Source organism: Astatotilapia calliptera, chromosome 11, assembly GCF_964374335.1.
Source record: "Astatotilapia calliptera chromosome 11, fAstCal68.1, whole genome shotgun sequence".
Lineage (NCBI taxonomy): Eukaryota > Metazoa > Chordata > Actinopteri > Cichliformes > Cichlidae > Astatotilapia > Astatotilapia calliptera.
Genome location: NC_137432.1, coordinates 30,995,543 through 31,021,754, shown reverse-complemented (window position 1 = coordinate 31,021,754; position 26,212 = coordinate 30,995,543). Strand labels below are relative to the sequence as shown.

General features: G+C 39.9%; 1 protein-coding gene across 17 annotated transcripts in view; it reads right to left on the bottom strand.

Annotated features, from left to right (window-relative positions):
• The window catches only part of mef2d (myocyte enhancer factor 2d), a 103,937-nt gene that overhangs the window by 28,618 nt on the left and 49,107 nt on the right, over nt 1-26,212 (bottom strand). For 9 of the 17 annotated variants that reach the window (XM_080308095.1, XM_080308100.1, XM_080308097.1 and 6 more), the window contains exons 3-5: nt 23,011-23,214; nt 8,981-9,388; nt 1,272-1,503 (exon numbers count right to left, since the gene is read on the bottom strand). In XM_080308095.1, the coding sequence (XP_080164221.1) occupies nt 1,272-1,503; nt 8,981-9,388; nt 23,011-23,214 (844 nt within the window). The remainder of the gene's footprint in view (nt 1-1,271; nt 1,504-8,980; nt 9,389-23,010; nt 23,215-26,212) is intronic. The other 8 variants (XM_080308102.1, XM_080308106.1, XM_080308104.1 and 5 more) reach the window with 1 other exon arrangement.

Here is a 26,212-nt window from a genome sequence, read left to right as displayed (position 1 = left end):
GCGCGCCCCATCATCAACATCGGCAGAGAAGGGAAATCATCAACGTCTGGCAGATTCAGCCTACAGAATCTGTATGCCATATTTTACACCCATGGAAATCACCTCAAATTCTTCGAGTAACAATGCATAATGACCGGTTATCAAACCTGACAAAATGTGGGCTGATTTCCAAAGACAGCAATGCAAAACTGGTTGTGAAACTGCACTGGCACCACACCGATAAGAAGAAGATGTATAATGACACCGTGGTTGCACGGAGTCTTTCTAAGAGGTTCAATCTGACTTGGACTCTATGACACAGGGGCAGCTGCAGTGGTCAAAAGGTTTTCCAGTTACTGTTACTTTTGTTGCATTTTTCCCCTCAAAAAACAGTTTTTTTATTTTTGTCTGTCATTAAATATGATAATCTCTTTGTGTGAGCTTTCACAGTGAACATGACTACACTTGTCAGGTTTTACAGAACTCTAAGGTTACACAAGGTTACGACTGAACTGCATTAAAAGCTGGAACACTGAATGTCAAATGGTTATCGGCCATTTTACTGAACAAAGAATTGCAGAATTTTAAGAATGATGTATTTCTGGCATTATTTAGATTAGGGGTACAAGTATGCACACATTTGAGAAACAGTGGCAAGCTGCAGCCACTAAAAGAAGAGGTTTTTAGTGGGTGCAGCCGAAAACAACAAAATATGAGATTTTAAAAGTTTTTTTTTAAAATGTAAAAAATAAATATATATATATATATATATATATATATATATATATATATATATATATATATATATATATATATATATATATATATATATATATATATATAAAATCATATTATAAAGACTTAATGTAGCCAGAAATTTCTAGTCTGTTCATTTTCTTTTTAAATATTGTCTCCATGTTTTCTCCAATACTTGTCAATCAAGCAGTGTGGGTGGCAGTCTAATGGCTTTTTTTCTTTAGTTATCTTTTGAAGAAGTTTTGAGATTTTGTCAGTTTGTCTTCTTTGTTCTTCAGTCTATCTCAAAACTGTCGATGTTTTCAAAAAAAGTAAAATTCATCAGTTGCCTAGCATCAGAGGATCCTTCACTGACAAAACCCAATCAATGTTTAGAACTGCAAATTGAAAACCTACACTGTTGATCGATCAATCAGCTGCTGGTATTAAAATTGGAAGTTTATGTATGAGAAGATGTTTCAGATGATTATTATAAGTTCACATTATCAATCCACACAGAAAACAGAGCATTTTATTTTGTTCATGCTGTTTCTTACCTGCACTGGCTGGCCGCTGTGGTAACCCTGGCGACACGGTGTTTCTCTGCAGAGCGGGTTGCTGTGGGGAAAGGAGCCGGGGATCTGTGAGGGTGGAGGTGACAAAGGAGGTGGTGGTGACCAGGGCGCCGGAAGGGTTGTTACTGAACTGAAGGGCCGCCGCTGCCGCTGCGTTCTGGTTTGATACTGGCACGGTGACTGGCATGGAGAAGGTGGGCTGTGGGACTGTAGACTGGTGGAATGACAGGAAGAGGGCAAAGATTAGAGTGTGGCCATGTTTATCCACCCTCACATATAATTATATATTATAAAAAAAATAATGAACAGGTGATCAGTTAGTGATCAGCAGCAGTGCAAACAAGCCTGCAGGTCACACACACACACGCACACACACGCACACGCACGCACACGCACGCACACAGCTGCAGCAATAAAACCGATCACAATGAGAAGAGTCTTCCCAAAACGAAACTTTAAAAAGTTACACAACAAAGGAGAGTCCTACTTTAAAGCAACAACATAAAAAGAAACGCAAGTGGAACATCTTCTGTTTTGCACGCTAATTATTGTTTCAAGAATTTGTAGCTATTCTTTCAAGCTTATTTCACCTTGATAAATATATTTTTCATTTAAAGGGCAATTTGTTGTGAAATAATACAGTAGTGAATTATTTCAGTAGTTCAGAATTACTTGAAAAGTAGAATTTTTTTTTTACCCCAAACACTTTATCTGATTTGAATTTGGCTCCTCTTCAAGACTGTCTCCTTTTGCTCTGCTGGGCAGCTTTCAGTGCTGTTGCAAAATTTGATTTTAATTAAAGAAAAATGTTTGTATTGTAAATTTTATTGTACATCCAATATACATACGAAGAAGGAACTTTTAATCCTTGCATAATGACTGATGTCTCCACTTTTTAAAGTTAAAAAACAGTTAATAATTAAATAAATAAATACAGAGGGGGGGGGGAAAAAATCACTCTTCCCAAAACTAGAGCTTTGTATTCCAAAACAGGTCAGTGCACAAGAATAAAAATAGTATACAAAAAAAATTGCAAAAAACTGATTAGCATTGGGAATATTTGTTTCCTACACTGATAGATATTTTCACCTGTTTAAAGAAAATCAGATTCAAAAAGCTCAAATGCTGACACAAAAATAACTTCTTAAGTAGATCTTTGTTTTTCAAAGAAATCATTTATCATCATTAGCCTTAATGGCTAAAGTAATGAACAATAAACAGGAGTCCATGAATTCTGAATATCATATCATATGTTTCAGATCTAAAACTTTGCAGTTAGTAATAACTTTTAAATCATACCCGTAAGATATTAAAAATGATCCTCAATAACTGAAATCTACCTACACTGCATTGGTATTCTGTCACGGTGAAGATTTTTTGATTCTTTGCTTGTTTGTCAAGCTTCACTCTTGAGGCAGGAAATCAATTCAAAAGTATCAGACATGTCTGATGTTTGCTGTTTCTACTGTGCTTTAAAAGAACACAATTTTGTTTTGGAAATAAAACTCTTCAAAACAACCAAAAACACACACATCAAATCTCAAACACACGCAGACGCACCCAAACGCAGACACACGCACACTCACTCACTCAGTTGTCATGCAAGGTGACTTGGTGAAAAGGCCAAAAAGCTGTCTCGCCTTTCACTTTTCATGCCAGGTTAAAACTTGTCGCAGCAGCAGCAGGTTATTGCATCGGGTTATTGGTGACATTTCATAGCGTGCTTGTCACATTCCAGCAGCATCCCACCACCCCCACTGACATGTGCTCATCACTGGGGATTTAAGGAAATATTCAGCAGGAGCTTGCCTACCAAAATGGGCTTTACAATATTACTCTTGTTCTCAAAAATCCTGAAGACAGTCCACCTTTCTGTTCAAAAACGTATCAACTGCACTTTTTTTTTTTTTAAAGAAATGATCAGTCTCGTCACCTGAGTTGATGAAGTGTATGACCAGACGTCCCCGAGTGCAAAAAAAGAGAGAAAAAAAAGGAAAATCAGGGGCAAGGACCTCGGGTTGTCCAGCAGTCCGACCCATTTCACCCTGTTCCAACTCAATCTGAAATAAGGACTTCTATATATAGAATATGGGCCACCGCTGCACTGTACTGTACTCAAACTGCCTGGGACCCAGTTTAATATCAAGGAGGACGAGGGCACCTTCCTGCCCTTGATCTCTACCTCTTTTCCCTCTGCACTGCATTGGAGATCACACGAAAATAAGGGAGTTATGGGACTGAAACCAAACCAAGTGCTAGTTTATTCAGTCAAATCTCAAAAATTGTTACTTGATCATAGGTTTTCCTCAAACAACTAAACAACTTTTTCCCAACTAATAAAGTGGTCTTTTTATATAAACCTCAACAACAAAAATAATCATCTTTATTCATTATTTTATAATTAGGGTTTTTTTTCGTCACACAAAGTCTAAACAGAGTAAAAACTGGCCCTTTTTTCATAAAACAAACAACAAATTATAGTTCCACAAAAAACCTTTCAATTTATTTGCTATGTTAGCCTTGAAAAATGACTAATCTTTATTAAATCTTCCAAATACATGAAATGTAAAATTCACTCTTCAGCCTACAAAGAGGAAGTTTGCAAAGCAGGCTGTACAGAGAGAGCTGTAAGTGGCTAACAGGGAGAGTGAAGAGAACGGCTAACAGCATTGCACCACTGCACACAGGCCAAGCAGAAGGTAAAGGAAGGGCATGGATAAATGGGAAAGGGTGGACAGAGGTGGGGTTAATCCAAAGTGGGCCAGAGGTGTATGAACGCAGAGCATAAGGATCCAGAAAGAGTTTATCCCTACAGTGCTTGGGAATGTTTTTTTTTTTCTTTTCAGTAATAGATTTCATTATATATTTTTTCTTACTGGGAGAACAACTACAAACAGAGGACAGAGCTGGAGTCTTTGCTGACGGCCATTTTTACCGAATACAAAGCAATCAAACTGTCACCTTTACCTGAGCCTGAAACGCTCTACTTTCCCATTAATCAAGTCTAAAACTTACTAAGCTACAGTTAAACTACGGTTAGAGAGAGAGAGAAAGATGGACTGCAGTCTGTATTTACAGATTTAAAGTTGGAATAATGGAACTGTGGTTTTAAATAAATTGACAATAAGTAATAGCATTCAGGACAGAAAATATCACTGAAGACAATGTGACCTTGATGGTATATTTGTGGTGATTTGGAATTATGAAAAATAGGATTTGAAAAAATCTAATTAGACGTTAGAAGCAGAGTCAATTTTTAATAATAATATAATAATTATAAATATCGTTTAAGCCACTTTAAACTGACCTATGAATCATTCAAACACAAGGTTAAGCCAAGGTATGAACCAGTGTTGTATCAATCAACCATCTATCAGCAGTCTTTTGCAAAAACATAATTTGTTCCCAAATTTAACAGTTGAACTACAGAAGATTCTCAAAAGTAATATATTTGGCAGGCATAAAACAGCATTTTTTCACAAACAAGGTGATTCACCAAAAATTTTGAATGTAGGGAAAAAAGGATAAAAGAGGGATAAAAAGCTGAGGTATAGCAAATAAGACAAGGACTGGACTGAAAAATCAGTGGCCACAGCTTTTATGAATCAAAACTTAAAATCTTTGCTTCAAATGTATGTTAGTTACATGTACGGCCATCTGTAAAACATGGTGGACACTATATCATGGTTTGGGGCTGGATTTAATTTCAACTAAAGAAACACAAAAAAATATGACCCACCATGCAATACAATCTAGAAAGCATCTGATTGGTAAAATCACTATTTTTCAGTAGAATATATCTACAGTAAGCGTCTAGCTGAATAGAACAATGTACACTAGAACACTATAAGTCAAGGATTGGCCTCCAAACACCTAAACACTGCTGAAGCAGTGTGGGATCATCTTAACAGAAATCAAAAGGCAGAAAACATTCAAAGAAGAGCTTTGAATGTCCTTCAAGAAACCTGGAGAACTATTCCTGATGACTACTTAAAGAAGTTCTAAGAAAGCTTGCGTAAGAGAGTTTAGTAGTTATACCAGATATTGCCTTCCAAGCTTGTGATTGCATGTTTCTGTACCAACTTCCTATTATCCTGACTGAATATGAAAAATGAGAAATGACTCAAGAGTACCATGCATACCTTAAAAAACAATCCTCTTCAGCTGTCTGTCTCTTTATTGGTACTTTGTAATACATTTAGCCATCGACTGTTTGCTGCTCGCCACCATTCCACAAGACCTTCATATCTGTATCAGCCTCTGGTTGCTAGGAGATTGGTGACATAACTCCAAAACCTCTTCATTTATTCTGTAAATATGAATTTTAAATTTGTCTTGACCCTGCTCTCCACTGTGCTACACTGAGAATTAATCCATGTCTTTGGCAAATTACAAGAGAATTTACATCTGCCCACTCTGACTCCATTTAACACTGCTGCTCCTAATTGCAGAGAGGAGGGTTAACTGGGTACTGCTCCTCATCCTGTGGATTTAGCACAGAGGATGGGAACCATAGAAAAAAATAACAAGAACCTGTTAGGTAAATAATTGACTAGGAGCTTTTCCAGAGGCTCATGTGAGGAAGCTTAAGGCCTCTTCTGTGTGAAGAGAACAAAAAGAGGGGAGAGAAGGCTAACCTATTTTCCCTCGGAGGAGCTCTCTCAACAAGGGTGTGTTTCCTGGATGCAAGGGTAAATCAGAATGAATTAAACTCATGGCCTAGTTTCCCTTTTCCTCCCTCTTGTCCTGAAAGCCTTTGAAAGTTTTCTCTTTTTTCCCCTTTTTCAACTGTAGGATTGTCGCATCGTATTTGTAAGAGGCTGCAGATCTGAACACAGATGCAACATTGGAAAAGTGTTTGACGGACCTTTAGATGTCCCAGCAGTTGACCAGTAAATTAGCTTTAGTTGTTTAGTTCTATGCCCCCCTCACTCTAATTTCTTTCTGACGTCACCAATATTTGATCCTAAATAAATAAAAAGAGGCTGAATGACTCGCGGCTCACCTTCTCCAAAACATCTGATTCTCACTGAAAATTGTTTTATTTGCAGCTCTTAACAGAAACTATTAATAGGGATGCTGAGAGTCCTCATGCTTTCATGGCATGAAATTCAAAGCTAAACTAATCTCAAAACTAAATTAGATGTGATTAAGTGTGCAGCAGTTTCAATAACACCATGTTTCACTTGACATTCATACCAAGCTTATACAGGAGACAAAACATTCAGCTTCTTGCTGAAAGGCACCATGGAGGTGGTTGTTAAAAGGCAGAAATCTATTTCTTATTCAATTTCCTGGCCCAGAATCTCAGAGCCAGAAAAGGATCAAACCAGGGGCCCTCCGGTTAGGAGAAAAAAAACAAAAACCCAAAGCTCTTTTCTCTTGCCTACTACAGTGCCAGTTTAACAGGAAAAGATACGTTAGCTGGGGGCTCGTTTAGCCAAGTGTCCTGCCCGTTCTCCCTCACCACTCTCTTCCTACCTTGGGAGGTATTTGAGTACAAGTGGGATTAAGCTTGTATATCCCGGCCCCTATCTGTCATGCTGGGGATTATGATGCTGAGGGGAGGAGTGGCAGGTGGTGCTGCATGTTTCTGATTACTGGTTGACCGTGAAAGGTGTGCTGGAAAACCAGACAGGTAGGCAGGCTGACTGGGACACCGAGGGGCAGAGTGATGTCGGGGCAGCTTGTCGCTAGAGTCATTTGCTAGCAGCGTTACGCTAGCATACAAATGGCATGAGCCAAGAGCTGTAGCTCTCTAAGTGCAGTAGATTGAATCCGCTTCTTCTTCTTCTGTGGTTTTCTCTTTTGAGAAAGTCTTTTTAGAGCTATTTGTCTCACACAGCACAGAGAGGCTGATGGAGGCAGGGTGGATATCAGGAGGGGAGAGATTCACTGAGCTGATTAATCTGAGAGGCAGCTCATTTTCTCCATTATGCTCTGATGTATGTGAGATTTTAGTAAATTAATATTAACATTAGCACTTGATGTCATTTTGAAGAAAGCCTTTTCTTCCCTCCAAACCACCAGTGTGTTTTTTATACTAGTTTTGTCCATAAAACTGCTTTTAATTTAACAAATAGTGTGTTTCAAGCCTTTAAACTGAAAACCAGGCGAAGGCATAGTCTTTCCATCGCTCTAGCTGTAAACTAGATATGTAGCATTATACATTGTTCATAATTATATTGCTTTTCACAGTCCTATTTTCATAAACATATGAACAATTACAATTACAATTACAGCATGATTATGAGACTAGTCATGCATACCACAAAACAAGCCTAATACAGTAAAGAACAACAATAAGAAAAAAGAAAAACGCCTCCACCCTCCATAAAGGTGTAACACCAAAGGTGTGACTGTAGTAAACAACTACTGCCTAACTATTCTGCAGAACCTCAAAGTGACTGTGTCCCATCCCAAGCGACCAATCAGGGGGCCGGCAGACAGGAAGAGGAGCTGTAAATTAAGTGCTAGTCATTAAAGTGACATTAATGGCATTATTGAGCAGAGAGGAAAAAATGAATCACAGAGAAATTGGCAAAGAAGTAGAGCGGTAAAAGGGGATTGGCAGAGCGCCAGTCAGGAGGCAGAACCTGGATAATGTCAGGAGCCCATCGGAGGAACAGGACTACACTGGGACTAAAGTGACCTCAGTAATGCTGCTAATAACAGCCGGTTATCAACTGCACTCTGGCTTTCTATGTGTTATCTGAGAAACAGACACAGCCCTGGTGGATACAGACTATCTGAAATTGCAACGCTCTTTCTTTAATGTTGCTAAGTATTACACAATTGGTGCATTCAGTCAAAAAAAAAAAAATCTGACTGCTCGAAGGCATGCTCCAAACGTGTTGATTATTACCATAAAACATGATTTCCCCTTGCAATATTAGTTGCTATGCCAACTTTTGTGAGAACCAGGGACCTAGTTATCGCTCCTCTCCCTCTGTTGTTTATTCTTGTACGTTTGCGAACTTGCAGAGGCATCAGAAACATTGTATTAAAAGCCATAATACTCCTGAGAATGTGCTTCACTGTGATGACTGTAACTTCAGATGAATAATCACAGTTAGCATGCCCTATTTGGTGTCATGCTGCTTTTTTAAGGATCACTTTCTGTCTTACACATGCGCAGCGCTGCAAAAAACAAAACAAAACAGCAAAAAAAGAATATTATTTGTCTTTTTTATGAGTCCTAGGAAATTTAACTGCAGAAAACGAATCTCCATGTACCCCATAAATTATGTCTATCTGAGCTATGTTACTTTAAAGTTATTATATTCGTGTTGGTTGTTGAAAAGACCAAACAACATTGGAAACACAACTTTAGGCTTTCTTACAAAAAAATAATACCATTCCATTAATTAATGATGAATGTGAACATTAGTTAAAATTTTACTTTTAAGAGGCTTCCCTTATGAACTTGGCTGCTCTTATTTCTTGCTGAAGCACACACCATCAGTGGGGTGGGGTGGTTGTGGGTAGTGATTTGGGGGATGGGGATAGGTGCTATTGGTAAGCGGTGAAGTAGAGAAGGTAAAGGAGTGGGGAATGGTGAAGGCGAGTGCTCTGTGAGTAGTCAGGCCACCATCAGCAGCCGGAAATCTCCGGTTGTCCGGTCAGCGGCAGCAGCAAGGTACCAACATGAAGAGGGGGCAGGGTTACGCAGAGTGGTGGGAGGTACTCACTGACAGCCTATAGTTCTGCATCATTTTATCAAACTCCTCGTCAATTTTTTTGTATTTCTCTTCAGTGCGGGGGGTGAGGGAGAAGGGCTCCTCGGGGTCTGGGCTCTCAGAGTCCCGGTGCTCTTTCTTGTTCAGAGCCTTCGATCCCCAAACAAAAGAAGAGAAGGCAGACAGGGAGAGAGAAAGAGAGAGAGAGAAAGAGAGAGAGAGGAAAGTAGAGAAAAAAGGGAGAAGAAGAAAAGGGTAGGTTAGATAAGGTGACAAAAATGTGATTGTACTCACGCCGTAGCGCTTGAAGAGGCTGTCCAGGTCCTCGGTCTTGCGGTCATTTAGCGGGCTTTGGTCGATGGAGTCGTCGCCGTCGGGCTCAGGGCTGTTGCAACCGTTAAAGCCTTTCTTTCGCAACGTCTGAAGCGGTTAAAGAGGGGTAGAGGAGGAGAAGGAAGCACATTTACATTTCATTTTTCCATGCACATATTGAAATTAGCACACAGTGAAAGATTTTCATTTCTCAAACACAAATGAACATCTTGATTGCATAAAATGTGCTGACTCCTACGCTATTCATTGTATAAACATGAGCCAGCTAAGGTCAGATGGAACAATTTGACCCTGATGATGACATAAAAAGAGTTTGTCTTTTTTTCCTTGCAGCACCTTCTGTGAGCAGAAAAGCTGCCTTACAGAACACACATTCTCAACTTCAACCTTTGAAAATCCTCTGTCGATTTGTGAGGTCAAAGTTCGTAACATCTGCCACCCACCTGAAAGCAAGTTATTAAGGAAGAAACTGTACTTGCTTATCCAGCAGGTGCACTCAGGAAGTTATGGTTTAAAGGGCTGAAAAACTACTGAGTCTTATTCCAACCGCAGAAAGCTTTCAAATCGGAGGATGTGGTCTGAGAGAACAAGGCCAATAAACTATGTGCATGTCAGAAGATACAGCGAGGCATCACACTTGTGCACACGTTGGCTAATCAACAGTGTTAGTAATTGGTGTGAAGCTTTGCACTGAGGAATGTGGTAAAGTAAAGCAAAAGGGTAAAGGGTGAGCTAGGAAGCATGTGCTGGTATTAGCACTTCAGCTAACGGCAGACAGGTTGCGTCAGTGTTCGCACACTTTGGAAAGGGCGAGAAATGGAAGAGGGAGACCGACGGGCGAGAGAGGGAGATAGAGGCTCTTATTTTGAGAGGATTGTGCTAAACAAGATTTGCTGTTAAGTAGCTTTGCCTGGTGGGCCCTTGACCACAGAGCCAAGCAGAGAGATCCTCGTAGCAAAATGGATCTTAAACTGGAGCTGGAGATCCTACTGTGGTCCAAATACAAGCTTTAGCCTTGAGTGGTGCGAAAAGAAAGAAATCCCTCGCCTTGAAATCTATCCCAAAGGAAAAATAGACTATAACCATGGCCAAAAAAAAGAAAAGAAGAAAAAAGACTCTAGTTCTCACTCCAGCAAGTCATTCCATCCAAAACATTTTTTTATTGAATAAAAAAAAAAAAAGAAAAAGAAAAAGGAGGGGAGGGGAGGGGGCATCTGTCTGCAAAGCACTATATTTTAAGCAGCACTCTGTAGAAATCAACTGATTTCAAGAATTATCAAATGACCTTCAGTGTCTTACAAAAAAGAAGCATCATTAAGTCATAGGAAAGTGGCTGTTTAATGAACAAGCAATCACAGGAAAAGAATTTCTTTAAAAGCTCGTAAATCTAGTTTCTAGTATTAACTGTAATGTGCAGTCATGTGAAAAAAGTGAAAAACTAAGTAAGCTCTTATTGCTTCCATTGGTATTATGAGATTAAGGTGCTGCTAATCATATGTGCTTGATTAGATGATCATCAGCAAGTGTGAGCACCTCTATAAAAGCAGGCATACAGATGTGAGCATCCCAGCGAATTCCCCCCAAAGTGAGACCGTGGAAAGCACAGAGAACAACAAGAGCTACATCTCAGAGTCTACAGGCCAAAGTCACGACTTTACAATTACAAAGACACTGAATGATTATGGTTGGTTTTGAAGGGCTGCTGGGAGAAAACTACTTAGGTGTGGAGATGTTTGGCCAAATTGCACCACATTTGTAGAAAACCAAACACAGCATATGAACACAGAGCAAATACTAACAGTGATGATTCTGGCTTGTTCTGCAGATATGGGACCAGGGCATTTTTCAGTGATTGAGTCGACTATGATTAAACAGCTAGAACTGGGTCATGCAACAGAACAATGATTCCAAGTACACCAGCAAATCTGGTGTCTCGATGGTGCAGTAAAACCAGACCTCAAGCTCACTGAAATGCTGTGATGGAACCTCATTGAAAGGTGTGAATAAACAAATGCCTTCGTACCTGAATGAACCCAGGGAACACTGGAAAGAAGAGTGGGCCAGAATTCCTCCACAACGATGTGAGAGAATCATAGTCACACGGAAAGTGATTACTTCAAGTTACTGCTGTTAGGAATGGCTCTACAAGCTACTGAATCATAGGGTTGGGCATAGTTTTTCCACAGTATTGTGAAACAGTCCTTTTTCATATGTAAGTGTAATTTGGGGGTTGAACAAAAACATGTAGTCTACCTAATTTGTAGTTCAGTATGTAAAACAAATAAAACCACTGGCATCTTTTGACATTCAATTACACACAACATATAATGCAGGGCACTGTTACATGTATCACCCAACAGATATTATATTCAATATCTCATGCACCCTTTACTTTCTTTAATTAACAAGCACTTGCCGTGTCAGGTGCGACTATAGTCTAGTGGCGGTCTGATTAAAACCTAACCATGTGTTACATGAGTGCACAGCACACAATCATTGTTAAGTGAGAATGATTCAACTGCATGCAATTCAGCCTCTAAAGTGAAGCTGGCGGGAAGTCGTTGTATCGAGAGCTCCAGACTAAACCCCGAGGAGGAAGAGACAGAGATTCTTTTCATTTTTGATGTATTAGCCTGAAATCCTAAAAACAGGTGAGGGCAAGAGGGTAATGATGCCATTTGGATGTAAGGGTAAAAAGACTTTCAGTGTTAATAACAATACTGCTCTTTGATATGAATCTCATTAAAAACCAAAGCCATTATTATTATCGCAGTGTCAAAGCTGCTTTTTTATCTACCCACAGAAACGGGTTATTAGAAAGATTTGTTCCAACATGGAGACAGTCTCCTGATTCAGCTGTTAACTCTCACCAGAACAAGTAAGTGCTCTGATCTGCAGCTTAATGTAAATTTCACACACAGGAGCAGCCACCATGCGCTTTGTTGTGCACAGTTCATAGAAAACACACTCTGCTGAGGCAGATGTGTGTGCGCACTGACCTAAAAATTGAGAGAAGAAAAGAACTACATAAAATAAATAAAAATAGAACAACTTTCAACTTGAAAATGACGGCATGTGACAGAGGGCTGTGTGGAGGACGTGATAGAAGCGTGGACCTCCTGCCCTGACTGTCAGGACACAAAGAGATAAAGAGCCTGCAAACAAAACTGTGATGACACTGGAGCCATGTTGGTGCACTGTTCACATGTAGTGACACACATTTGTACTTTGATACTTGTGAGGAGAGACAAAGTTCCAGTTTTGCATTTCCTAAGCCTAATTTAAAGGTAGATGGTTACACCAACCAAAAAATTAATCTCCTTCAATTTAAGCTTTAGTTCAATTAAACCTTGATCCTACTTTCATAGATCTGCGACCAAAACGTCGTCAAATATCAGTCCTCATTAGAGTTGATATGATGAACAGGGCCAAAATACAAATTGATTTGGTGATCATATACTTTTTTTTTTTTTTTTTAATAATAAGAACAAAAATAATGACAATAAGACCAAACATGCAACTGTCTTTGGGGTTTGGACAAAATTCCCTAAATGCCCTCGATCTTCTTAAAATCGTCCCATTTTAAGTGTGATTCATTTGAATTTCTGTACTTGATTAAATCTGGCATTATTTGTCATAAAGATGCAGCTATCATGCATATGCTATTAAGGCGCCATGTGTTATTAACTCTGACACAAACATCATTTCCCCCAAAGGACAATAAAAACATTTCTTACAATGCTTCCACTAATGCTTCCAATTAGGACAGTGTTCATTCATTTTCATTGTCTTTATGCCATCGTGGCAATAGATTCACCAGTTAGTTGGCATACAAACTTACCTTCATCTGTAACTTCTTCAGCACGTAGTACTGAAGTCTAAATGCTTCTGCTTATTGCTTTTCCTAATTTGAGGCCGTAATTATCCACTGAGATTGCTAGCTTACTCTATTTTCTGCCAAAGAAGCAGGCCATGGAATAAGGTCAGAATGACACTGCATTTCAGTTCCACTGAAGTACAAAACGCCCGACCCATAAATCAAAAATCTGAACGGATTACCACTGGTCAAATATTCCTTTGTTTCCTCTCCATCTGACACTTTCAAATTCATATAAAAAGCAACAATCCTAATGGACACACTGACATATGGATGCAAACAGACGTACAGTAGGCTTCCTTCTCACACTGTCTCTACTTGCTTTCACACACACTTGATATTTTTTGGACATCACAGGCTTGCCTCTCTGTCTTTCTCTCATGTAAACTCCACTGATATTTTGTGAACATTACAGTGTAAACATGGGCATCTTTCCCCCTCTCTCACTCTCTCTCACTTTCTTTGTTTGTTTTCCCACTCTCTCTCAGACTGAACATTTTGTGTTACATTGCATTACATTCACATTCTCTCTTTCGCTCACACACACCCCTCTGTTGTGCACTGATCAGCTTGTCTCTCAGTCAGCCATCTGTTCACCTGTCCGCTGTCTCCCTCTCTCCCACTTTCCCTCTCGCTCTCTCGCTCTATTGTGTTGCCAGGGTAAGATTCACCCTGCAGAGCACCACGCCAGCCTCTAACTGGCTATGACTGCTCGCAAGCCCCGCCCCCACCTCACTCTCTTCGTTCCCCTCTGGCTCGCTCGTTCGCCCACCCGCCTGTCCGCCCGCCCTCTGTTTCCAGCTCTCCATGAAACGCTGCTGCTGCTTTGTCCTGTCTCTTTTTGTCTTTCTCTCGGCCTCTCATCTCTCAGCCCACCACCTTTAACGCAGCTCTCGCTCGCTCACAGTGCAAGTGCAAACTCTCGCACTTGTCCTTCTGTGTTTTTCCACCCTTAACATCTCTCGCCATTGCTTCCTTGAAATGTCTCCATATGCAATACTCCCCAGTCGCTCATTTCCTCTCATCAACCTTCATTCTCTCCTCTGTTTCAGTTTCTTTTCCATTCCTCTTTTGCCCTGTCTCTTGTTCCCAGAGCTTTTCCCATCATAATTTCCTTCCCTTTTCCTCTCTCTTTCCTGCTCCAACCTTTTATCCCTTACTCTGAAAATGTGTTTGAAGCCTCTATGTGTCTAAGTCGTGAGTGAAAGTCACTGTACGACTGCATGCATAGTGTCAGTATTTGACGTTTGATAACAGTGGCAATAATACTTTGAGTGTATCAGGTTCCCTTCCTGGTTTTTTGCATTTCCTTTTATTTTTCTCACTTTTGCCTCTATCAGCTTTATCGTCACATTCATTTGGAAGGTGCCAGAAAAACAGACCTTTACCTAAAACATACATGTGTGTTTGGGTGTCACCATATCTAGCCATGTATAAGTTTAACAGATACACACACTGCCTCTGAAAGCAACTCTGGGCTCTGTGACTTGCCCAAGGACACTTTGGGAGGTGGGAAGGCCCAGATATGAAACTGCCGAACAGCACCGCTTGCACAGTTTTCCTGTTTAGCCACTTTAGATGTTTAAATTCTTATCTATGATAAAGTAATTGTTCAACATGGCAAAAAGACCATGAAACCTATCTTTGTTATCAAGAAGAACAAAGAGTCTTGCAACTGATAGCGTAACCTCTACACAAACCTAATCTCAACATCATCAAGTTAACTTGGAATCAGCTGTAATCCACAGAAACTTTGGCCAGTCCTCCAAAACAACTGGAACAATCACAACTGCTTTAAGAACAAAGGAGGGTCGGACTAATCACTGATTTGTACTGTACTTTAACTAAAGTTAAAGGATGTGAGTCACCAAACTGTTGTCTGGTGTTCATAAGGCCACTGATCACTCCTCATTAGAAAAATTTATCTGAGAATTACAAACCGATTTCAGTGCTATGAAGGCAAATAAGACAGATAAAAATACAACTGACTTCTAAAGGGGCATTTACTTTACATACGAGTACCAAATTCCCCACTTTGACTTAGTGTTGCTGCGCTGCAGGTCAGCACAGAATCAAAATCTATGTAAAAGGAAGGTGGCCACTTGACTGGATGAATTTTGAAATCTATTCAGGAACCAAAGACTGGATTTTGTTCTTCATCACTTCTAACAGAAGTATATTAGGAAGGGATGTTTTAGTGACAAACATGATCATGAAGGATAAACAGAATATTAACAGAGACATGTAAAAATCTTTCCTTTAACTGATTATTATAGTTTTCTAATCTCACTGTCTAACACTTTTATTTGCCCGGTACAGTATGTGCTGTTTATTGTTAGGCTTTCTTTTGGACTATGACGGTGCAGGTTATATGGTCCCAAAAGTACTTAGGTAGCAGGCAGAGTCCCTGCTGTCTAGGCCTGGTAAGTGCAAAGCAAACTGTAATGTCACCTCCCATTGTGGCTTGTCAAATACAGAAATGCAGAAGAAAGTCTCTCCCTCTCTCACGCATGCAGCCCCCTACAGTCAGTCATTTGGGGCATCGTATCCACAGTCTCAGCACAGCAGTGGCTGCCAGGCTCCTCAGATGTTGTATTATAGATCAGCACTTGTTTTTTCTCATGTCAGTAACCTGCCAAGCCGTGAGACGTGAGGAAGTCATGTCCTCGCTGCCCACAAAAAAAAAAAAAAAAAAAAAACCCCCACACTCGCTATCGTGCGGGTTCAGAATGTATTTTTTTTGAACGCCTTGTTAAAACAGAAAATCAATAAATAAAATAAAATAAAACAGAAAAGAACGTAAATGCATTTCCTCGTCCTGCTCTCTGTCACTTTTGTATTTAGATTAATTATGCTTCCTGTTCCTAGTGCTCCCCTGTGTGAAGTATTAATTATGCATTAATTTCAGGGTCAAAAGCGCATTTAACATGAAAATGTAAATGAAAACTCAACTATATGTTATGCATTGTGATGGTCTAAGTAAGTGGGTTTTTTTCTAATTAAAGTATAAAATTCAGGAAGTTAGGTTGGAATAATCATTTAAACATTTGGACAAAGTTTAGTTTATGACTTGTAGACTTCCTTTAATTTCTAACCATTTAGTTTATTAAAAACCATCACTGCATAAACAGCCATTACCCCTCCAGCTCTCACTGGAATTATTTGTCCATGAAAATAATGGACTTCTCTCACTTAGCCCTCAAGAGGCCTCTGGATGGTTTGCTATGTATCAGAGGAAGCTGATCGTGCATGATGCCCTACGTCAACTACAGATGACCTGTAAGCCAATCAGTCTTATTGATATATGACCGCCTACACTAATGACAACTAAACAAAATATTTCGAAGCCTATTTTTCTGCCCTCTAGGAGTACGTGTTCCTCATTCAGAATCTCCATAACACGCCTCATTCTGGGAGTGAGTCACATATTTTATAATCAAGGACTTCCAGTACTTAATATTGTTTTAATGAAATCTTGGCCCCTTTTCAGCACAGGGCTGTTAATTATTTCATAAGGTCAGGATCTCTGTTCTGAACACAATGCTGTGAATGTGTGGTATAATACTGACCATAACTGAAGGCATTGTATTGCATTCCTTAACCTTGAAGTTCAACTGCAAAAAACAGTGAAGTAATAATAAGAAATAAATTTGAATAATTTTGAGGCAATGACTAAACATAAGACAAGTTTATATCTTGGTTTCAAATCAAGTTGTGTGAATGTATCAGGTCACAAACCCCCAAAAAAATCTAATTTAAAAGGGAGAACACATTACAATTCTACTTGTAACGTAAAACAAATAAATAAATCCAAAAATCCTAATTATGGTTGAGCTTTGGGCCTTTCACACAAGTTTTGTGATTCAGAAACTTGGAAGAAACAAATCCCAGTAAGAGTGGTGACCACTAATGTAAGCACCAATAAACCTTCCTATGACCCCTTCTACTCCAGATTAGGACCTTGGGCATGGCAGGTCTTAGCAGGAGGACCACAGAGTTCAGACAGCAAAGAAGGATTATATGAGGAGCATCTACGGGACAACACAGGCATCAGCTTTCTGCGAGAGGACGTCAGAGGAGAAGTGGGCATGCAACTCTGCAGAGGGGTGAATTTCTCACTGTGCACTAAGTGGGGTAATCTGGGGTTGTATACTATTTGTTTGAAGCGCTATGGGCTATTGTAGCAACAAACTCAATCTGTTGCTTAGTAGGAAAATACTGACAAGTAATGTTTCGCAATATGTGAGTCTCCCCTGGCTGCAGCCCAGGAGGATCAGGGCGGTGCCCAAAGTCCTTAAGCACGAGCATTGAAGCTCTTGGTGAGATCTGTCTTCCCTGAGCCGCTTAAAGGAAAAAGGGCATCCCCCTTCTCCGCCCATCTTGCTTTCTCTCCTCAGCTATTCATCCCCACTCTTTTAGCATTGCGCTCGCTTGTGTTCCCTCTGTCTCTCGCTCACTTCCCTTCTTTGCCCTGATTGGGATCTGCAGTCAAGCGGATTAACACATTCTGACAGGAGAGGCAGGCTGCCCACACACACTTTCAAGCAGCACGTGCATCTCAGAGAGAGGCTGTGTGTGCATATGCACAGCCTCTCAAGCTTGCACTGAAGTGAAGGAATGTCTAACTGTGTGATGAATAGAGTCCACACACCCACACCCATATACACACCTCAATATGAACTTAAGTGCATCTAGGCATTTAGGCCCAGAGGTGCATGCATGTACAGCATAGACAGAGCAACATACACGAAGCATAGACTGTGTACGCACGTGCACGTATCAGTTTGCGTGTGCCTGCGTGACTATATCCACACTTCATAATTTATACTCAAAAGCACTTGCAGAGGCAGAGCAGCAAATGGGCACATTTTGAGACTATCCAATTATCCCCTCTCTCTTCTCCCTCTCCCTCACTCTCGCGCTCCGTCACTCGGTATGTCTCAGCTCTGTCCTTGACCAGCGATGTTACACCATGTGCCAGTGCAGATAATCTTTAATAATTATTGTATAATTCGCCAATCTTGTCACACTGACTGTTCGACTGTACAGGGCGCCACTGAAAGCCCCTCACCCTCTATGTCTAGCATTTCTGTAACGCACGTCCAGTCACAGTTGCGGCATTTAAATGTACAAAATGTACAAAATGATAATTATCATTTATTGCACATGGAGATAAAAAGTATTTTACAATATTCACAAGTCTGTTCAAGCTGTTTAAACGGCGGTTCTCTTTTGGACAAGAACATGTTAACAGATTTAGGTCATTTTTACTTTGCAAATTTTCTGCATTTCTTTACAGCAATTATTTAATAAAACTAAATAATTCCTGCTAGTGTTTCACAGTAAGAGCCCTTCAGAGAAGTAAAGACATTGGGCTCTTGTCCCTTATAACTTGCCAAGAAAATATCTAATGAAATCTTAGTCAAAACTGAGTTATTAAAAGGATACATGTGATGATCTTCTTTATTTTTGTTACAGTCAACAACCAACACTATATTTATTCTAGTAACAAGTACTTTGAGGGCATCCAAAGCCAGATCTATCTTATTTCGCTGTGTCACAAAGCTCCATTGTTTATCCAAAAACTTTCAGCAAACCACACATTTGTACTGGGGAACTTTTCCTTTCATTGCCACAAACACAGACACTGTTGAGTACTTTCTTTTGACCAAATTCTACATGGACATTCCTAACTTGAGCACCCAGCGTGTATTTATCTGCCAACAAGTCCCCAACAAATACACTGTTCGTTACAGACAAATGTTTACAATAACTCTGCTTCCAAAAAGGTGATTACACTGTGTGAAACAAAATTCAATGATTTGCAAATGATTAAAAGCCTGTAAGTGATTTAAAAAAGTAAAAACTAAACTAAACTGAGAAATGCTATTGTCAGTGATGTTCATTTTGAATTTTATGCCAGCAAAAATGCTTTAAAAACGTAGGACCAGGGGCATGTTTACCACTGTGTTGCATCATCTTTTTTTTTTCAAATGTTTTGTCAGCCAAATGTTTTCCAATTTCCAGCTAATGCAGAATATCAGCTCCTTAACAGCTGTCAATGGTTCTGCTTTTCAACAACCTGTTTTGGAGCTAAATATTACACATTTCCCTCCACTACGTTTATGCAATGGTTGTATTTACTCATTACCTTGGAGATTTAGGTTTCCCATACAAAAAGTGACAAAGACACATTTAAATAAGCTGCAGTTTTACTTAATTGCTATTTTGTGCAGCTATTAGCAGTACACTATATAACGTATTCTGAAAAAGGTTCTGAGGGTTTTATTTTTAATACTGAAATGACTCATGCTACTCTACTGGTAATGTGAAATAGCAAGAATTCATGGAAAATGTCAGGGGCAAACGACACTGATACCTGCCCAACAAGGTGGTGTTTAATGCAGTACATCTGTGGAAGGGGACAGTTGAGGACAAATGTTGCTTAATGCCTCCTGGCTTATTAAGAGAATGGGTGGCAGGCAGTATAAAGGCCGGTATAGGCAGGAAGCTCCCATGTAGGACACACACACACACACACAAACACACACACAGAAGCTGACACAACCAAGAGGCTCACCAAGCCTGAATATTGTATGAGGCGTTCTCATGGGCCACTGCAGAGCGTGCAAACAGAAAGAGGTGGACTTATGCATGCACACATACACACTCAAACATAGATACACACACACACTAATGAACACACAAAAAGAGACAGAATGAGACAGAGTGGCACACTCGAAAACACAAACACATGTACGCACACAAACAGAGCCAGTGGAGCTTGAGCTGATGTGGCCCGGAGCAGCCCAACGCCCAGCCACGACACACACACACACACACACACACACACACACACACACACACACACACACACACACACACACACACACACACACACACACACACACACACACACACACGAGCCATCTGCAGCTGAAGATACAGCCTACAGAAAGGCTTTACTGCTGACACTCTGAGACAGACAGAAAGAGAAGGACAAGAAAGAAGGGAAAAACTGTCGTGACCGAGTGAATCAGGAGATTACGAGGAAGCGAAGCCAGGAAGGGTAGAAGGAAGAGAGAAACTGACAGACAGAAAGGTGAAGGGAAAATTATGGCCTCAAACTCTCAGTCTTACCTTCAGCCCACTCAAACACAAAACTGCTTCACCAACACTTTCACTGAGATTTCAGCAATTACTGAATGCAAGCCCTTATTGGATGAAATTCCCCTTAGGAGCATTCTGCTCAGGCCCCAAAGATTTCATGCCTCTACACAACCAAATAATAACCAATAATGACAAATCCCAAAACTCAGGAAGTTTAGGAGTATGTTCAGACAAAGTCCCCTTTGTGAAATAAATTAGATAAATCTGTTATTCATTGCATTTTCTTTAGGCTTAATGTAGCTAGGCTGGCAAATTCCTTTTTGTCCATGTGTGATTTTAGAGTGCTATTTTGGCCATTTCTGATGAGAACCAAATGATCCCATCAACAGAAAAACAGATGGAAATCAGATCTAGTTGAATGTGGAATTTACTTTCTGCTATATATGAAGTAATTCAAGCTTCAAGTATGACCCTCTCTTGTATTCAAGGAAAATGGTTTCCCAACAGTTCTGGTCTGAAAAGCTTTTTATAATCAGAAATTCCTCAGGAAAACTGTTGGAAAGAGGATTTAATCTCACAGCCAGAGAATACTCAGATGCAAACCCAGAGCTGGGACTTTTGTGATCCAGGACCTGAATTCAATCAATGAGTCCTTCAGGTAGGTTCCTACAATGGAAAATAGCGCTCTCCATTCAAAAACACCTTTAGCACATAACTGTAGCTAGCCATTGATTTAGGTGTTTGTGGACAGTTTGAGAGAACTTGAAAAAGAATTACGCCTTAAAGCAGCAGTTAGAGGTCAGATGAGCTTCTGAGCGCTTCATAAATCGAATCAAACAATGTTTGCAGCCTGTGGGTTTCTTCCAATAACGTATTTGAAATAGCCTGAAAAAGGGAAATAAAACTCATCATTTGCTGTCAAAGTTCATCACTCCAGGGACACAGGTTGGTATCGCTTACTTCATAAATGTAGTGAATCAAAAACTAGTGGAGAACAAAAGGTTCGAATAATATTTATTGCTGTAGCATCAATCTCAATTTTATAGGACTACGTTCTGCAATTTAGAAGCAGCTGATAAAAGAGGGAATCACTCCCACTCTATTATGTTGTTGTTCTCAGGCCATTGCCAACACAAGGTTTTATTCCAAAATCATAAGGGCAATTTGACAAAAAATTCAGATTGGGAAATTGCTGCTGACACAGATCAGGTAATGCTAGTGCCCAACTAATAATGGCCTAAATCCATTCATGAGCTAGCCATCTCATTTTTTCAAACCTTGCTGTTTTGCTGTGCGTTGTTTGAAATACGATTTAGCCCGAGCATTCAACATGACAGTAAAGCCATGGCGGTGACTGCATGTTGACAATGTTTGTGGTTGACTGATCGTGAACTCCTGCAGCAATATTCAGTGAGAAAAAAAACCTCAAAGCCAGGCGAGATCCAGCTTTAAGTCAACGCTCCATATGAAGCGTAAGTGCTGTACTGCAGTGCACACGGCTCGCTGAATCATACCTAACCATCTCGTGTTGAATTCATAAGAGGGTCCTTATGTATAAAAGGGTCAGCAAGGCATGTGAATATGTTCCATGTTCGCCTGACAAGCTCCAGCGAAGCCTTTTCCCACAGGGAGGAAAGACGTTAGGAAGCAAATGGATTCCTATTACAAAAACATAAAAATGGAACTGACGGACTGCCCTCACACTTTCTCTGCTGACCTAACCCGTTGACCTCTCTTCTAGTAAATATGTAAATGAACAAAGATTTTTTTTCTCAGAAGTTTCTTCCTCTAACTGGTGGGCATTTTATGCTGAAGTGGTTTCCAACTGGTTCTAGGCGTTGTCCTTTGGCTTGTTGGTGTTTTGTTGTTGTTGTCAGAGAGGTCTCCAGGTAACAATACGACCAAAGCCAGAGTGTTAAGGGGGGCGGGGGATAAGATGGGGAGGCCCAGCTGTTCCTATCTCTCTACTCCCATTAAGCTCAAAGGCACCGAGCCAGAATCCAACCATAAACAGCACTGGGACTGACTGGACTCCACAATTCTGAACTGGGCAATAGTAAAGAAATACTAAAATATATAGTTACTTTTCAGTAACAAGGGATTTCAGGAAAGAACAGTGGGTTATAAAAAGTTTTTTAAAAAATGTAATGACACCTCTAAAAATGCAGTGTTTAACCACTTCAGTTTCTTAAAGCCTAATTTATAATGCATAACAATTTAGAAGAAGGTTAGATTGCTACAAACACTGAAGGTTAGTGTGACTTTGGCTTCTTTATAGATTAAACATGATGTAATATATCACATCAGCAGATTTTTTTTTAAGCTAAGCTACCTTAATCACCCTCTGCCTCTAACCTGCCTACAAGTAAACAGGCATGACAGTGATATCAATCTCTAATCTTATTCTTGGGAAGAAAGTTAATCAATACACATCTGAAAATGTCCAGCTTCCCCTTTTAATGACTTGATGTACAATAAACTATGATACTCAAAGCCTTATTGCAACAGAAGGCAACACAGTTTGTTCAGGAAGTGTATCTAGGTCAAGATTACTTTAAGCCTAGCATCTGCTAAAATAAATAAATGTATTAATTAATTAAAATAAAGGTAATCAAATGGAAAGTGGACCTTTTAAGGATGTTAAAAAGATTTTGAGGTGTTATAGACGCAGTTGTTTCCTGCTGTTTGACCCACTGCCCTCCCTCCCGTCTCCACGCTTTACCTCGATAATGTCAGCGTTAGTCCGGCTCTCGTGTGGCTCGTTGTACTCGGTGTACTTCAGCAAGACCTTGTCCATGTCAGTGCTGGCATACTGGAACAGCTTGTTGGAGTGGTTAAAGATGATGAGAGCGATCTCGCAGTCGCACAGGACGCTCAGCTCGTAGGCCTTCTTCATCAAACCAAACTTCCTCTTGGTGAACGTCACCTGATGACAAAAACGAAAACTGAGCTGAGAGAGCTCTAACACAATCTTAGTAAAATTATTCATAGTTCCCTAAAACAATTGTAATTTTATAACATTATAAACGACACTCTATTAATGAAGTTAAACTGAAATGAAAACAAGGGCATTATCTACATATTCTGACATTTTATTTCTTGTTCTAAGGCAAGAAGGTTTTCATGGAGTCTCTTGGTCCTGAATGATGATGTGGGCCACGGAGCTAGAGTGTGGATCTGGCAACAAGCCACAGATTATAGATTTTTAGTGAAAGATCTATTTCAATTTTCACGAGAGGAAAATTTTCTTCAGGGTCTGTTTAGAGTAATGTTCACTTACGAAATTAAAATGTCAAAATGTACAGGTCGCAACCATTTACAGAAAAAAAGAAAGAAAAATACATGCTGATAACCATATTTCTTTCATTCAACCCAAATCGCATACTAACGCTAAGACAAACTGGATACTAAACCTAAACTAAAGCCAATATTTTGAAAAGGATGCAGGCGGTGCACACAAGTTCTACTCAGCATTTTTTTTTTTACAAATAATAAATAAAAGAAATGAAGCAAGTGAAAGGGATTTTGTTATTTCAGCTTGAAATACAACACATTTTGAATGTGTTTGAATAAAAACATATAGATATAAATAAAAAAAATCTGTTCACCAGAATTTAAAAAACCTATAATCTGCAAATAAGACACAAGGCATGATGAAACTGAAAGGAACACACTGGGAAATCTGTCAAATGCTGAGAGTAAAACTGATACTAAATATGACTGTAGAATAAGCGACAGCTAGCATCTGTCAAAGCTCCCCTAAAGCTCTCTAATTGTCATGTTATATCCTGTTTTATCTGATGAAAAACCAAAAAGTAAAACTGACAACTTGCAGCTTTACAGTAAATTATCTGACCTCACTGTGACTCTCAATCTTGGCAGGAAAGTAAAAAAGCACATTTACGCAAATGTTGAGCTTTTCCCCCTCAAGACCTGACTTAATATCATTTTGGACCAGAGCCATTCAAACCAGCTTATTCTCAGTTAAACTGAAAGTGTAATTTGAGCTTTTTGCACTTCCAGACTCTAATGACGGCACAAATCGTGCTCTGAAGCGTATGGTTTGGGTATCTGAGACAAAGCAAGACTGACTGCATGGAAGCACTGTGTATTAAACATACAAGATAGAGACATTTTTAGGAAAAAAAAAAAAGACTCCTAGACAGAATGTCTAAACATGCTCTTTCAAGTACTCAGATTGTATTTTGTGCACAGACTTTCACTTCAGTCCGTACACTCCTTTCTCTCCCGTCACACTCGCTCTGTGTCACTTTCACACTATGATATGCTCTTTTCCATGCTCTCTTTCTATGTCACACACTCTCTCCCGCTCTCTTTTCTGCACTTTCCTTCTCTCACACGTTATTTCTCCCTTTCCCTTATGCGCACGCACGCACGCACACGCGCACACACACACACACACACACACACACACACACACACACACACACACACACACACACACACACACACACACGCCCGCTCAGTTGTGAACAAGCTGAACAGAACTGGGAGTGTTGCTAAAGCACAGGGTCCCTTGTTGTCTGCCGGTTGGCTTTAGAAGCGCTTCCCCGCTATAACCAACTGGTATTTACAATCCAGAGAGATTTGGCTTTGTTTGGATTAAACACACAGGATTGCACAAACACAAACACATGCAAGGAGAAGAAGATTAGCAGAAGAAAAAGAAGAAAAAGCTTCAGGTACTGCTACAATATCGAGCATTTGATATGGGAGAAATGGAAATAAAAGTCAATGTGTACACAGATGGTGTTGAAGAGGCAGAAAGATTTCAAGCATGCTGCACTTCAGGCCACACCCACGAATGACATCAACACATTTTCCATCAGACGTGCAAGCCAAAAACCTGCTGTGACATCAATGATTGTGGCTGTGACCTGAAGTGCAGCATGCTTACAAGTTTCCTGCAGTTTACTGCACTTTCTTATGTAACCTTAAGTCCTAAAGTCCCTTTAAATCTTTGATTCTCATTCTAAGAAAGCTTTTTGTTCTGTACATCTGGAGATTGGTGACGTTTACTGAGGGAGAGGGAGTCACATGTTTGACCTTGAAGATTTTTAGCTATTTTACATTAATTTCAGTAATGGACTGATTGGTTTACTTTTTTTGCTTTTAAATTGGAAAAAAAAATCAAGAATATTTCTGACATTTTTAATATTAAGTGAAGTGTTTTTACAAACGTTGCACTGATTTCACTGCAATTTTTTACAGATATTCGAGACCTTTAAAAAAGTCTTCATCAAAATTTAATCGCATTTACTAGGCTTTTAAGAGCAAAACTGCAACCCTAATGGAATAACCATCTTCTGGTTTTATGTTTAAGAATGAGAGTGTTGAGCTTTTTTTGTCCATTTATGGTAATTACAATGCATTATAATATATCTGTCGCCAAATAAACGTATTAATGATATTCTGATACTGCCTCTAGGGTTTACCTGCATCGACAGAGGCCACATTTCTGTGGCAGAAGGCTGCTCCGCTGGCAGCTGAGTTCTGAACTGAAACTATAATTGAAATGAATTGAATACAGAAAGAAAGAGAGAACAAATAGAGTGGTAGAGATAAGATAGAGACACTGAGGATGAAAGCAGGAAAAGCAGCAAGTGAGACCTTCAATCTGTGCATCGTTCTCTCCTACAATCACTTCATCTCTTCCATCTCTTGCTCCTTTCTGCACCCGACATGTTTAAGCCTCCCTCATCCCTCCTTCTCCTCTCTTATTTTCTCGCCCTCGTTTTCTCTTCCTCTCTTCTCTCTCTCTTGCTTTTTCCACATCCTCCCTTCCTCCCTCCCTTCGCACTCGCTCACTCATTGCTTCCTGCTGCCACAAATCAAATTATATCGGGGTCGTATCCATGGGCAACCGACTCCTCTCCTCCCCTCCGCCCCCCATTTCCCACCTC